The sequence below is a fragment of the Ursus americanus genome, unplaced genomic scaffold (genome assembly GCF_024610735.1).
Source record: "Ursus americanus isolate L20-20 unplaced genomic scaffold, mUrsAme1.1.p SCAF_140, whole genome shotgun sequence".
In the NCBI taxonomy this organism is placed as follows: domain Eukaryota; kingdom Metazoa; phylum Chordata; class Mammalia; order Carnivora; family Ursidae; genus Ursus; species Ursus americanus.
This window is the reverse complement of record NW_028273722.1, coordinates 278,671-293,184: the sequence shown is the minus strand read 5'-3', so window position 1 is coordinate 293,184 and position 14,514 is coordinate 278,671. Positions and strand designations below refer to the sequence as shown.

General features: G+C 47.4%; 1 protein-coding gene and 1 long non-coding RNA gene across 2 annotated transcripts; one reads left to right on the top strand and one right to left on the bottom strand.

The window, feature by feature from the left end:
- Window positions 1-415: 415 nt before the first annotated feature.
- On the bottom strand, window positions 416-14,422 carry LOC148106695 (uncharacterized). Its single transcript, XR_015723617.1, has 5 exons — window positions 13,522-14,422; window positions 13,267-13,360; window positions 9,606-9,753; window positions 3,951-4,044; window positions 416-434 (listed from the first exon to the last, which is right to left on the bottom strand). It is a non-coding gene; the product is annotated as an uncharacterized LOC148106695 (long non-coding RNA).
- LOC148106696 (NBPF family member NBPF1-like) lies at window positions 9,844-13,209 on the top strand. Its single transcript, XM_087860578.1, has 5 exons — window positions 9,844-9,865; window positions 10,030-10,081; window positions 10,861-11,033; window positions 12,089-12,140; window positions 12,897-13,209. Exons 1-5 carry the CDS (start codon window positions 9,844-9,846, stop codon window positions 13,207-13,209), a joined length of 612 nt encoding a protein of 203 aa, XP_087716704.1.
- Window positions 14,423-14,514: the final 92 nt, after the last annotated feature.

The following is a 14,514-nucleotide window of genomic DNA, read 5'->3' as shown; positions in this document are numbered from 1 at the left end:
CTCACCTTCAATAGCTCTACGTTTCATCTCTGAGCCAGGTCCTTTACGAATCTATGCCTGCCACTGTCAGTTGGCATTCCTTGTCCTGGGTTAACTGGTTTTGCTATTCTAAACCCCGCTTGTGTCTCCCCTTTGGGTTGACTTGTCTTCCTAAACAGTTGTCTGAAAACCCACCCTCAGTGCCTCCACTGATAGCTTGTTTGTGTGTTTCCCAAAGCAGAGCTGTGCTTTGCATTCCCCCACCCACGAACTGAGCCAACATTCTCTGTAGCACCAAAGACTCACTTTCATTTGAGGGTTTGTCGTTGCATTCCATCTGTTCACTCTCAGTATATAAATTCCAGTAAGTCTTCAACAAGCAGGCTCTCTGATGAGAGAAGGCTGAATTCTGCAGTAATCCTTTTAGAATGCTCAGCAGGCTGGATCCCCAGAATCTGTATGAAAAAGATAAGTACAGTGTTTGTACAGACTTAAGACAAGGGCAACCGTGATGATGATCTCCTAGAAAAAATAAATTTTTCCCAATGCCTCAGGCCAGGAAATCAAGCCACTTATCATAAGACAATATCAGAAGCACCCTGAAATATTCTTCTGTACTAAACCTGTTCTCACATTGAGCATATCTGAGTAACCTGGCTAGCATTAGACACTACATTATTAATGTACAGAGCAGGATCTGCTTATGACCTCCCTGTCTTTATGTATTTACAGAAAACCAAATCTCTCATAAGGAGGAAGAAGACCAAGACCCGATAGGCCCCAGGTAACTCTGAAGAATCCTGGGTTGTTATTTCAGTGGTTAAACTGAAGGACTGCATTTCAAGGAAGAAACATAAACTGCCAGACATGCCTGTTTTATCCGTTCTCCAATCACAAAGTACCTTTGTTTAACCATGAAGTGTGGCTTCACATGTTACATAGTTAAGTTCCATTTACTGACCCCTTCACTTCAATAACCTGAAGGGCGTGGAACTTGGTGAATTAGCAGTCACTGGGATTCTCTGCATTCCCCTGTTCTATCCTTTTGGTAAAACGAGAGTGAGAGGCCTATATGCTCTCCCTGTTAGGTGTTACCACACTGAGGATATATTATAGCCAAAGAATACCTTAAAAAAGCACTCACGTCATAAGAAAGAGGCAACAACGACACAAGGTCTCTCCATATGGATGTTGTCTTTTAAGCCTGTGTTCACTTGGTCACCCAAGGTAGTATCAACAATATTTATGCAAAAGTGTTGAAGCCACCTTTAGGATTCCCCATGTGCGCTGTGAGCTATGTGTTCCATTCCATAGTCGTTCAGTTTGTGCTCAGAAGCTTAGCTCTGCGGCCACTATCCTGAGCACCTTTTGTTCTCTATCTGTCTCTACTGCCCCCACAGCACCCACCTCTCTGCCCCTGTAACAGGAGGATAGTTTTTGCTGTTAATCACGGCTGTGCCCCTTTGTTATAAGTATACTTCTCGGCCTCCCATCAAAACCAGTAGGATGCTGGGGTGTCTACTTTTCTTGTGTTAAACTTCAGATTTCCCGACCCTCCCAGGCTCACCGCAGAGACTGCCAGAGGTGGAAGAGGATACCCCAGTTGACTCTCTGGATGAATGCTATTTGACTTATTCGGCCCCTTCCCTGACCTGTCTGACTCCCTCGGGGACTTGTAGCAAGGCTGACATCACCTCATTCGAAGATCTGGACATCTGTTCTGCTCTGGAAGTAGCTAGTGAGTCCTCCATTGTCAAGGTGATAAAGCTCCAACTGGACTCCCAAGTTGACCCCCTATTTTTGGGATCCCAACCTCTGGTTGTGCAGAAATGTGTCATCGCTCTGTAGAAGCCCAGTAGACATAAGGATCTGAGTCAGGCTCTAGGATACACTTTTTAGCACAGACCTCAGGTGAGTCAGGCACCTGCCCTTTGTTCCTCATCTCAGGCCATGCTTATGGCTTCTGACAGAAGTTAGGACATTCGATTCAAGGCAGATGTGACAGCTAACACTCACTTGTGGTCCACATGCAGAGGTCTCTGTCTTTGTTCCTGATTTCCATTAAATATCTCTCTTCATCTGCAATGCTCTCATTTTCATAGCTGAATATTGTCTCTTGAATTTTTGTACCTGTCCAAAGATGTTGGCAGCCTTACCTACATCTTTCGATTTGTTGTTTCCCTGCCTGACTGCTCTGACTCCCAGTGTCTGTGTCCTCTATGTTGGCTGTCTACACTGAGTTGTCATCAGAGTATCAGGTCATCAACACCTCTGCCATCAGCTTGCTCGTACGTTTCCTTGAAGCACAGCTGATTCTGGCCTTTGCCCCTCCCATGCATGGCTCATATGTCTGTAAGCACAAAGAATTGTACACAAAAGGTTTCTTTTGACATGAGGGTTTGCAGATTCCATCCATCAGTCTGGTCTCTGTGTCTAAATTCCCTTAAACCATTTATCTCATGGCATAAGGTAATGAGAGAAGGTTGCACTAAGTTTTTAGAATGTAGGTAAGCTGTTCCCCAGAATCTGTGGCAAAACACACGTTTCACGCTGTACACAGACTCTTGAGATGTGGCTCTACCACAGCAGGGAGCTCATGCCCAAAGGCTCAGGAAAGCAGACCAAGGCACATTCCCAAGACACTACCTGAGGCTTCCTGGATGGTTACTCTCATAATATCCTGCTGCCCCGCTAAGCGGCGCACAGTCCGTGTGCTAGTTGTATCGGATACTTAATTGGAATGTACACATGGTGTTGTTGAACGTGACTGGCCCTGTCTGTATTTATTTGTAGACAGTCATAATGATCTTGTGGAGGAAGAAGACCAAGGACGGATTTATGCCAGGTAACTCTGAAGAATCATGGGCTTTAATGCAGTGGTGATGTCTGGGGATCTTGGCTCTCGGCAAATCTAGAAACTGCTAAATGTACCTATTTCACCCATTCAGACACCCATAAAATGGTCCGTTAGCAATGTTCTCTGTTTCACAGTGGTACTCATATAGGCCCCTTTCTTTATGCGTCCCAAATTTGGAAGCTCAGGCCATTGACACAGGTATACTAACCAATCACAGGATTTCTTGCATTCTCACGGTCTCTCTTTGTATTGAGTCCAGCCTAAGATGCACATCTGTCTCTGCTGGTTTCGCATTATGACGTTGGCAAGAATTCATGGCAAGAAAAGTGTGTAAAAAAATTGATATCTCAGTGTTTAGACAAGTAGGCCTCGGACACACGAGCTTTCTAGGAATCTACAATGCTGCCAGTCTGGGGTTGTCTTGGTGCTTTCTGTAAATGTCAACAAAACGTATGCAAAAGTGTTGATGCTGGTTTTATTGTTTTCTGAGCGTGCTGTGTGTTGTGACTGCTGTGTGCTGGGGTGGTTCAGACTCCTTCCCTTTAGTCTCCCATTCTGGCCATGCTCTGGGCCCCTCTAGCTCTTGCTCCCTCCCTGCCTGCCTCATCTATCCCCAGTACATCCACACTCTGGCCCCAGATGGAGGCAGAATGGTTCATGGGAAGAAGACTTCGCATTTCTTTTCGGTGCCGCCCAAAGCAGCTGGGACTCCATGTTGACTCAACTTTCTTGTTGCATCTCCAGTCCTGCCTGTCACACGAGGCTCCACAGGGAGCTACCAGTGGCAGAAGACAATGAAGACCCGCAGGACTCCCTGGATGACTGTTATTTGACTTCTTCATTTGGCCATGACCTGCCAGACACCTGCAGACCTTACACAAGTGCTTCATTCACATTTGATAAGCAGGAAACCTTCTTGGGTCTGGATGTGGGTGGTAAGTACTCCCATTGTGAGGGGCACAACACTCCTGGGTGGAGGGGAGGTCAGGAAGCCTGTCTTCTCTATATCCAACAACATAAATCGGCTGAGACGTGCATCCTTGCCAACAGATCCTAGAGACTCAAACTGGTTAGAAATCTGCTCTTGGATTTCATTTCAAAAACACTGGGTTACCTGGGTGGCTCAGTTGGTTAAGCATCCAGCTCTTGATCTCCATTCAGGTCTTGATCATAGGGTTGTGAGTTCAAGGCCCACGTTGGGCTCCACACTGGGCGGGGAGTGTATAAAAAAAAAAAGGCATCATGTGGGTCAGACAATTTTCCTTTCCTTCTGTCCCAGACTTCCCTCTGCCACCAAGCCCCCTCCCAAGTGCAGGCCCTTGGTACCAAGTCAGTTTAGAGAGGAGAAATGCAGGGAAAAGAGTAAAACCTTCAGCCACCACAATGTCAACTGTAGATATCTGGGTAACAGGACTCTTTCTTTTCTCTCCTTTTTCTTTCCTGCTTTCATGCTTTCTTTCTTTTTGTAAGAACCAACTTCTGCTACTCATGAGATTCTATTGCCAGTTGTATATCTGGTGTAGTGTCCTGCAAACTCTCTGGCTCTCCACACAGATTTGCATGTGCTCCATATTTGCAGCATCTGTGATATTGTTGCTGAGATCAAAGTTTTGGCTTCTGGGGAGCCCAGAATGCTCAGCATTTAGATAGACGATCCCGAGCACCCAGTCCTAGCTGGACCCCGTGGTTCAGTGAAGCCGAAGCTCTAGCCCTGGTTTTCCATCCTCCACGGATGGTGTCCTTTCCACCCTGTGTGCAGCTTCAGTGATTTTCTCCCCGTCAAGTGTTGCTCTCAGTAGCATAATGTCATGTAAATGATCAATGGTCCGTGCACCTGCCGTGGGTATTGGCCTCATTCTGGAGCAAAGCAGAGTTGTCCACCTCTCCAGAATCTTCAGAAAGTGCTGCCTTCTCAGCAAGACCCCCTTGGGTCACACTCGCACAGGAGTGCAGGCTAACACCCAATTCTCATTTCTTCCCACTCAGGCTACAATTCGGACTTTGCCTCTGGGAGAAGCATTTGCGTTGTTAGCCAAATTTCCTTGCCATCAAATCGCCTTGTAGGAGCAGCAAGGAGTCTATGAGGTTCCTCACTGTGTCAATGTTGTCTAGTGAAATTGGCCATGAAACATTTTGTTCCTTCATCTTTTTGGTCAGTTAACAGTCTCTCTACCCTAGGACCACCTTCTCCCCTGTTTCCCATTTCTCTCGGAGGGGCCAAAAAGCAAAGGCCTCCTCACGATTACAGCAATTCAGGAAGCAGAAATGAAACACACAGTTACTTTGCTTCGTTTGTCCGCCACGTCCCTTTCCGTGCCCGCTCAGCAGCAGCGCTGTCGTGCTGGAGCCCCTCATGTCCTCAGAGGTCACTCTCCAGTTGGTGTGGCATCTCCTGTGAGAGCCGAGGGTGCTGAGGCTCAGCAACGTCATGTCACTTGCCCAGGACCCCTGGCCAGTGGTTAGTAGGATCTCAGACCCGCACCAGCTCAGACTGCCCACTACTCTCCACTCAGTCCTGTCAGGGCCTGTGTGGGGATGGGGTTGGCCCTGTCCTCTCTGCTTTTGTACCAAATTATTGGAAACAGTTGTAAATGTAAACAAAAAGGTTGCAAGAGTGCCCCCAGAGATCCCTGTGACCCTGCCACACATCTGCCAACTCCCACCCTGTGAGTCACTCTGTCCTGTGAGCAGAGCCAGGGGCTCTTCCAGCCCCTCTGAGAGATCAATGTCTCCATGAGGCTTCATCCAAAAGCAGTGAGAGCTGAGAGGTCCCGGGCCTTTTCTGTTGTGACGAGGGGGGCCCAGGAGGCTCTTCACTTGGCTGCCTGGCACCCTTCTAATGCTGCACAGCACCCACTGACAACTCCTTCTCCCCATGCCCTAAGAACTCTCTAGGACCTACTCTCTCTAGGCTGTAGGAAGAAGGTTACGACTAACGGAATGATAGAAATGAACTTGTGTGCCCATGCCAAGGCCTGGTGGACTGAAGGGGGTGATTTTCACCTCAGGGACTTTACAGGCTGGGCACCTGCCGTCCCAGTATCCCTAGGCTAGGACACAACACTGACATCTCCTTCATACACGTGATGTTTGCCTTTGTACCTGCTCGCAGGGTGGTCTCTCAGACCGGAAGGAACATCATACATGGGTGTTCTGGGAGTGCTCAGCTAAGGAGCCCTGGGGTGGATCCCATTGAAATCTCTTCTTGCTTCAGCCCCGATGCAGGCTCCCTGTCACCAGGGCCCATCGAGTGGAAACGTGACTTTCCAAAGGGCAGAGGTGCAAATGTCTGGAGCACAGACACAGCCAAGCACTCAGGTGGCCAATTCTCTGCAACAGCAGCTGGAACAGCAGTTGGATTGTGGAGACAACAGAGCCAGGCTCGGCCTCTCCTCTGCCATCGGGAGCCTGGATGCCAAGATGGGTTCTGGGAACCAATGGCCGCTCTTCCAAGGTGAGAGGGACGGGGAGTAGGAAGTTCTACTCCCTGTGTTGGTTGTCACAGGCTTGTGGCTGGAGGCAGCAACGGAGTGAGGTCGAACCCCATGATGCTCCAATCCAGCGAGGTCAGCAAGAGCCCGGTGTTTAGTATCAGCTCTGCCCCAGGTCCTGGGTTTGCAACTTTCTGGCTCTATAACTGGCCAACTTATTCATCCTCTTACCTAGTTTCCCCTCTGCCCCTTCATCGGAAAGCGCAAAACTAGTATCTCCATTCCATCGATACGGGAAAGAAGAAACGGCATAAATTCTAGGGGGCCTGATTCAACAGAAATTGCTTGACAACATCTATGAATTTGTCATGTCTAATTTGTGGGTCGCTGTGGGGCTTTAGCCCTCGGCAAATGGTTTCGGGGCATTGTTTCATGGGGGATGGGGCAGTTGTCAGAGGCTCCACTTTCACTGGACCCCATCTTCCCTGGCTTTCTCAGAAAGGCTCGTGTGCCCAGTTTTCTCTCCTATGACATATTCAAGGCAATCTTCCCTGTTCGGTGCTCACAGTCACAATGGTAATACTGGCCTCACAACACTGTCTCCCACTTATTTTTCTTTTTTCCCTTTTCTAAGGACATAAGTGGCCCCTTTCTTACATGAAGTGCACATGTCACTCTCTCCTCTGACCCTCCGTCTAGTTCATCATCTCCCCTCATCTCCGGGGCCTCGTCCCCAGCTTCCTCTTCATCAGGACCCACCTCTGCTCAGATTTCCTAAAGACTGAGCTTTCTGACCTTCCCCTGTGTCGTGCGTTCCTTACCCTCCTGCATTCAGTGCCCCTTCCTGGAGCCTGGGGTGGCCTGGGGCTCCTCTGTCAGAACTACCTGAGAAATGGGGAGATGTAGTTCTCAGGTGGAGGTGACATAAGCAGCAGACTATGGCACCGGGGAGAGGCCCCAGAGAAAGAGCTCAGAGAATGTTCGGGGAAGCACAGCCCCGACAAGGGCCTTAGAACTGGTGTAAGGTGGTATCTCAGTGTGGATTTGATTTCAATTTCCTTGATGGCTAATGATTTTGAACATTCTTTCGTGTGTCTGTTAGCCATTTGTATGTCTTCAAAGGAAAAGTGTCTATTCATGTCTTCTGCCCATTTTATGATTTGTTTATTTGTTTCTTGTGTATTAAGTTTGAGAAGTTCTTTGTAGACCTTGGATACCAGTCTTTTATCTGTAGTGTCATTTGCAAATATATTCTCCAATTCCAGGTCTGCCTTAGTTTTTTTGACTGTTTCCTTTGCTATGCAGAAGCTTTTTATCTTGATGAAGTCCCACAAGTTCATTTTATCTCTTGTTTCTCTTGCCTTTGGAGATGTGTCACGAAACACGTTGCTGTGGCCGATGTCGTAGAGGTTGCAGCAACCCCTCGGAAGCAGCCGGGTTCTTCCCCAGGATCTCGGGGGAAAAGAATCAACTTGTTGTTAGCAGACTCAAGACAGGATGCTGTGATGATGGCCTGTCATATCAGGGACATTTATTTAATGGCTGAAGAGAGCAATGCCAGTGATTGCTTCCAGGGCCCTCCTCAGCCCTCCTGGATGAGTTCTCTCACAGTTGCCCGTTTTCACTCTGCTTCTGTTGCTCTCCTGTGCTACATGGGACCTAAGAGTGGGCATTTGTGAAGGGGAATCTGCTTCATGTAACTCTTTCTCTTCCTTTATTTGCAGAAAACGAAATTGATCAGGAGGGACCAAAAGGACAAGAGTCAGTTGCCCCCAGGTAATTCTGAGTTCTTGGGGGCTGTGAATTCAAAAGTGGCACCCAGGGAAAAGCAGAAAGTGCTGAAGAGAACTATATTATCTATTCGGTCGATGACAAATTATCCATTTTCACCATGTTTTCTGCTTTTTTATGGTACTTGGATTGCTTCCATTTTTCTTAATTACCTCCCTAGTTGAGTAACCCACAGTCAGCTGACCCAGGTAAACTTAATATGTCACAAGGATCGCCGAGCTCGCTCATTCTGTCCTCCGTGCTTTATTGAGAGATGCACGTCTTCTTTCTGCCTGTTAGATTTATCATGTTGACATGGTTTCCTAGCAAGAACATATCACAGCAAGAAGACAAACATATACTATCATGCCAGATATTGAGAGAAAGAGGCCTTTCTGGATGAGATAGCTGGGACAGTCACTTGGTAACAAATGCAGAACTCGATGCCATTTGACAGGAAGGGGGAAAGCCACGATTCTGAGACTCTGTGTGTAGTGAGTCATGATTGCATGACACAGAGATAATTGAGGCTCCTTCTTCACAAGCTTGCTACTTGGCCCGTGCACTGAGCACTTACTGTCCTTTCTATCTGCTGCTCCTGTGACAAACAGAGCTTGTCGCACTCAAACAAGAAGAGTTGTTTCTCTCTTGAATGGGTCAGCCTCTCTGCTTTCTTGACCATTCCTTTGTCCCTTCCATCAAAGTCAGACAGGACATAGGATTTCAGATCCCTCTCAGGTTAATCTTCGGTTGTCCCCACCATGCAGGCTCAGTGGACAGCTGCTAGAGGTGGTAGAGCAGGACGTCTCACGGGACTCTCCAGATAAACACTACTTGACATATTCAGTTCTTCCCGACCTGTCTGACTCCTACTGGCCTTACAGGAGCACCGCCATCTTCTCACCTGAGGACCTGGAAGTCTGTTCCTCTCTAGAAGTGGCCAGTGAGTACTCCATTGTCAAGGTGATAAAGCTCCAACTGGACACCCACATAGATCTCCTGTTCTTTGTATCCCAGACCTCTGCTGTGCCGAGAGAGGTCATCCCTGTGGGGAGGCCCTGTAGAGACATATTGATCTGAACTGGACTCTAGGATTGAGTTTTAAACACAGATGTCAAGTGTGTCAGGGAGCTTTGCTCTCTTCCTAGTCCCAAGGCAAGCCCATGTCATGTTGGGTTCTCTGTCAGGTCATTGGGCCAAAGGAGGCAGGACAAACTCAACTCACCTCAGCAACATGACCACAGAAGTTGTCTGTCAGACCTAATTTGGATGAAATATATCTTCTCACCTTCAATAGCTCTACGTTTCATCTCTGAGCCAGGTCCTTTACGAATCTATGCCTGCCACTGTCAGTTGGCATTCTTGTCCTGGGTTAACTGGTTTTGCTATTCTAAACCCCGCTTGTGTCTCCCCTTTGGGTTGACTTGTCTTCCTAAACAGTTGTCTGAAAACCCACCCTCAGTGCCTCCACTGATAGCTTGTTTGTGTGTTTCCCAAAGCAGAGCTGTGCTTTGCATTCCCCCACCACACGAACTGAGCCAACATTCTCTGTAGCACCAAAGACTCACTTTCATTTGAGGGTTTGTCGTTGCATTCCATCTGTTCACTCTCAGTATATAAATTCCAGTAAGTCTTCAACAAGCAGGCTCTCTGATGAGAGAAGGCTGAATTCTGCAGTAATCCTTTTAGAATGCTCAGAGGCTGGATCCCCAGAATCTGTATGAAAAAGATAAGTACAGTGTTTGTACAGACTTAAGACAAGGGCAACCGTGATGATGATCTCCTAGAAAAAATAAATTTTTCCCAATGCCTCAGGCCAGGAAATCAAGCCACTTATCATAAGACAATATCAGAAGCACCCTGAAATATTCTTCTGACTAAACCTGTTCTCACATTGAGCATATCTGAGTACCTGGCTAGCATTAGACACTACATTATTAATGTACAGAGCAGGATCTGCTTAATGACCTCCCTGTCTTTATGTATTTACAGAAAACCAAATCTCTCATAAGGAGGAAGAAGACCAAGACCCGATAGGCCCCAGGTAACTCTGAAGAATCCTGGGTTGTTATTTCAGTGGTTAAACTGAAGGACTGCATTTCAAGGAAGAAACATAAACTGCCAGACATGCCTGTTTTATCCGTTCTCCAATCACAAAGTACCTTTGTTTAACCATGAAGTGTGGCTTCACATGTTACATAGTTAAGTTCCATTTACTGACCCCTTCACTTCAATAACCTGAAGGGCGTGGAACTTGGTGAATTAGCAGTCACTGGGATTCTCTGCATTCCCCTGTTCTATCCTTTTGGTAAAACGAGAGTGAGAGGCCTATATGCCTCTCCCTGTTAGGTGTTACCACACTGAGGATATATTATAGCCAAAGAATACCTTAAAAAAGCACTCACGTCATAAGAAAGAGGCAACAATGACACAAGGTCTCTCCATATGGATGTTGTCTTTTAAAGCCTGTGTTCACTTGGTCACCCAAGGTAGTATCAACAATATTTATGCAAAAGTGTTGAAGCCACCTTTAGGATTCCCCATGTGCGCTGTGAGCTATGTGTTCCATTCCATAGTCGTTCAGTTTGTTGCTCAGAAGCTTAGCTCTGCGGCCACTATCCTGAGCACCTTTTGTTCTCTATCTGTCTCTACTGCCCCCACAGCACCCACTCTCTGCCCCTGTAACAGGAGGATAGTTTTTGCTGTTAATCACGGCTGTGCCCCTTTGTTATAAGTATACTTCTCGGCCTCCCATCAAAACCAGTAGGATGCTGGGGTGTCTACTTTTCTTGTGTTAAACTTCAGATTTCCCGACCCTCCCAGGCTCACCGCAGAGCTGCCAGAGGTGGAAGAGGATACCCCATGTGACTCTCTGGATGAATGCTATTTGACTTATTCGGCCCTTCCTGACCTGTCTGACTCCCTCGGGACTTGTAGCAAGGCTGACATCACCTCATTCGAAGATCTGGACATCTGTTCTGCTCTGGAAGTAGCTAGTGAGTCCTCCATTGTCAAGGTGATAAAGCTCCAACTGGACTCCCAAGTTGACCCCCTATTTTTGGGATCCCAACCTCTGGTTGTGCAGAAATGTGTCATCGCTCTGTAGAAGCCCAGTAGACATAAGGATCTGAGTCAGGCTCTAGGATACACTTTTTAGCACAGACCTCAGGTGAGTCAGGCACCTGCCCTTTGTTCCTCATCTCAGGCCATGCTTATGGCTTCTGACAGAAGTTAGGACATTCGATTCAAGGCAGATGTGACAGCTAACACTCACTTGTGGTCCACATGCAGAGGTCTCTGTCTTTGTTCCTGATTTCCATTAAATATCTCTCTTCATCTGCAATGCTCTCATTTTCATAGCTGAATATTGTCTCTTGAATTTTTGTACCTGTCCAAAGATGTTGGCAGCCTTACCTACATCTTTCGATTTGTTGTTTCCCTGCCTGACTGCTCTGACTCCCAGTGTCTGTGTCCTCTATGTTGGCTGTCTACACTGAGTTGTCATCAGAGTATCAGGTCATCAACACCTCTGCCATCAGCTTGCTCGTACGTTTCCTTGAAGCACAGCTGATTCTGGCCTTTGCCCCTCCCATGCATGGCTCATATGTCTGTAAGCACAAAGAATTGTACACAAAAGGTTTCTTTTGACATGAGGGTTTGCAGATTCCATCCATCAGTCTGGTCTCTGTGTCTAAATTCCCTTAAACCATTTATCTCATGGCATAAGGTAATGAGAGAAGGTTGCACTAAGTTTTTAGAATGTAGGTAAGCTGTTCCCCAGAATCTGTGGCAAAACACACGTTTCACGCTGTACACAGACTCTTGAGATGTGGCTCTACCACAGCAGGGAGCTCATGCCCAAAGGCTCAGGAAAGCAGACCAAGGCACATTCCCAAGACACTACCTGAGGCTTCCTGGATGGTTACTCTCATAATATCCTGCTGCCCCGCTAAGCGGCGCACAGTCCGTGTGCTAGTTGTATCGGATACTTAATTGGAATGTACACATGGTGTTGTTGAACGTGACTGGCCCTGTCTGTATTTATTTGTAGACAGTCATAATGATCTTGTGGAGGAAGAAGACCAAGGACGGATTTATGCCAGGTAACTCTGAAGAATCATGGGCTTTAATGCAGTGGTGATGTCTGGGGATCTTGGCTCTCGGCAAATCTAGAAACTGCTAAATGTACCTATTTCACCCATTCAGACACCCATAAAATGGTCCGTTAGCAATGTTCTCTGTTTCACAGTGGTACTCATATAGGCCCCTTTCTTTATGCGTCCCAAATTTGGAAGCTCAGGCCATTGACACAGGTATACTAACCAATCACAGGATTTCTTGCATTCTCACGGTCTCTCTTTGTATTGAGTCCAGCCTAAGATGCACATCTGTCTCTGCTGGTTTCGCATTATGACGTTGGCAAGAATTCATGGCAAGAAAAGTGTGTAAAAAAATTGATATCTCAGTGTTTAGACAAGTAGGCCTCGGACACACGAGCTTTCTAGGAATCTACAATGCTGCCAGTCTGGGGTTGTCTTGGTGCTTTCTGTAAATGTCAACAAAACGTATGCAAAAGTGTTGATGCTGGTTTTATTGTTTTCTGAGCGTGCTGTGTGTTGTGACTGCTGTGTGCTGGGGTGGTTCAGACTCCTTCCCTTTAGTCTCCCATTCTGGCCATGCTCTGGGCCCCTCTAGCTCTTGCTCCCTCCCTGCCTGCCTCATCTATCCCCAGTACATCCACACTCTGGCCCCAGATGGAGGCAGAATGGTTCATGGGAAGAAGACTTCGCATTTCTTTTCGGTGCCGCCCAAAGCAGCTGGGACTCCATGTTGACTCAACTTTCTTGTTGCATCTCCAGTCCTGCCTGTCACACGAGGCTCCACAGGGAGCTACCAGTGGCAGAAGACAATGAAGACCCGCAGGACTCCCTGGATGACTGTTATTTGACTTCTTCATTTGGCCATGACCTGCCAGACACCTGCAGACCTTACACAAGTGCTTCATTCACATTTGATAAGCAGGAAACCTTCTTGGGTCTGGATGTGGGTGGTAAGTACTCCCATTGTGAGGGGCACAACACTCCTGGGTGGAGGGGAGGTCAGGAAGCCTGTCTTCTCTATATCCAACAACATAAATCGGCTGAGACGTGCATCCTTGCCAACAGATCCTAGAGACTCAAACTGGTTAGAAATCTGCTCTTGGATTTCATTTCAAAAACACTGGGTTACCTGGGTGGCTCAGTTGGTTAAGCATCCAGCTCTTGATCTCCATTCAGGTCTTGATCATAGGGTTGTGAGTTCAAGGCCCACGTTGGGCTCCACACTGGGCGGGGAGTGTATAAAAAAAAAAAGGCATCATGTGGGTCAGACAATTTTCCTTTCCTTCTGTCCCAGACTTCCCTCTGCCACCAAGCCCCCTCCCAAGTGCAGGCCCTTGGTACCAAGTCAGTTTAGAGAGGAGAAATGCAGGGAAAAGAGTAAAACCTTCAGCCACCACAATGTCAACTGTAGATATCTGGGTAACAGGACTCTTTCTTTTCTCTCCTTTTTCTTTCCTGCTTTCATGCTTTCTTTCTTTTTGTAAGAACCAACTTCTGCTACTCATGAGATTCTATTGCCAGTTGTATATCTGGTGTAGTGTCCTGCAAACTCTCTGGCTCTCCACACAGATTTGCATGTGCTCCATATTTGCAGCATCTGTGATATTGTTGCTGAGATCAAAGTTTTGGCTTCTGGGGAGCCCAGAATGCTCAGCATTTAGATAGACGATCCCGAGCACCCAGTCCTAGCTGGACCCCGTGGTTCAGTGAAGCCGAAGCTCTAGCCCTGGTTTTCCATCCTCCACGGATGGTGTCCTTTCCACCCTGTGTGCAGCTTCAGTGATTTTCTCCCCGTCAAGTGTTGCTCTCAGTAGCATAATGTCATGTAAATGATCAATGGTCCGTGCACCTGCCGTGGGTATTGGCCTCATTCTGGAGCAAAGCAGAGTTGTCCACCTCTCCAGAATCTTCAGAAAGTGCTGCCTTCTCAGCAAGACCCCCTTGGGTCACACTCGCACAGGAGTGCAGGCTAACACCCAATTCTCATTTCTTCCCACTCAGGCTACAATTCGGACTTTGCCTCTGGGAGAAGCATTTGCGTTGTTAGCCAAATTTCCTTGCCATCAAATCGCCTTGTAGGAGCAGCAAGGAGTCTATGAGGTTCCTCACTGTGTCAATGTTGTCTAGTGAAATTGGCCATGAAACATTTTGTTCCTTCATCTTTTTGGTCAGTTAACAGTCTCTCTACCCTAGGACCACCTTCTCCCCTGTTTCCCATTTCTCTCGGAGGGGCCAAAAAGCAAAGGCCTCCTCACGATTACAGCAATTCAGGAAGCAGAAATGAAACACACAGTTACTTTGCTTCGTTTGTCCGCCACGTCCCTTTCCGTGCCCGCTCAGCAGCAGCGCTGTCGTGCTGGAGCCCCTCATGTCCTCA

Excerpts from the sequence above, each read along its gene's own strand:
- LOC148106696 (XM_087860578.1), top strand. The coding sequence starts at position 9,844 with ATGCCTCAGGCCAGGAAATCAA. Across the intron at positions 11,034-12,088 it reads TTCTGCTCTGGAAGTAGCTA|ACAGTCATAATGATCTTGTG; the intron begins GTGAGTCCTCCA and ends ATTTATTTGTAG. Across the intron at positions 12,141-12,896 it reads CAAGGACGGATTTATGCCAG|TCCTGCCTGTCACACGAGGC; the intron begins GTAACTCTGAAG and ends TTGCATCTCCAG.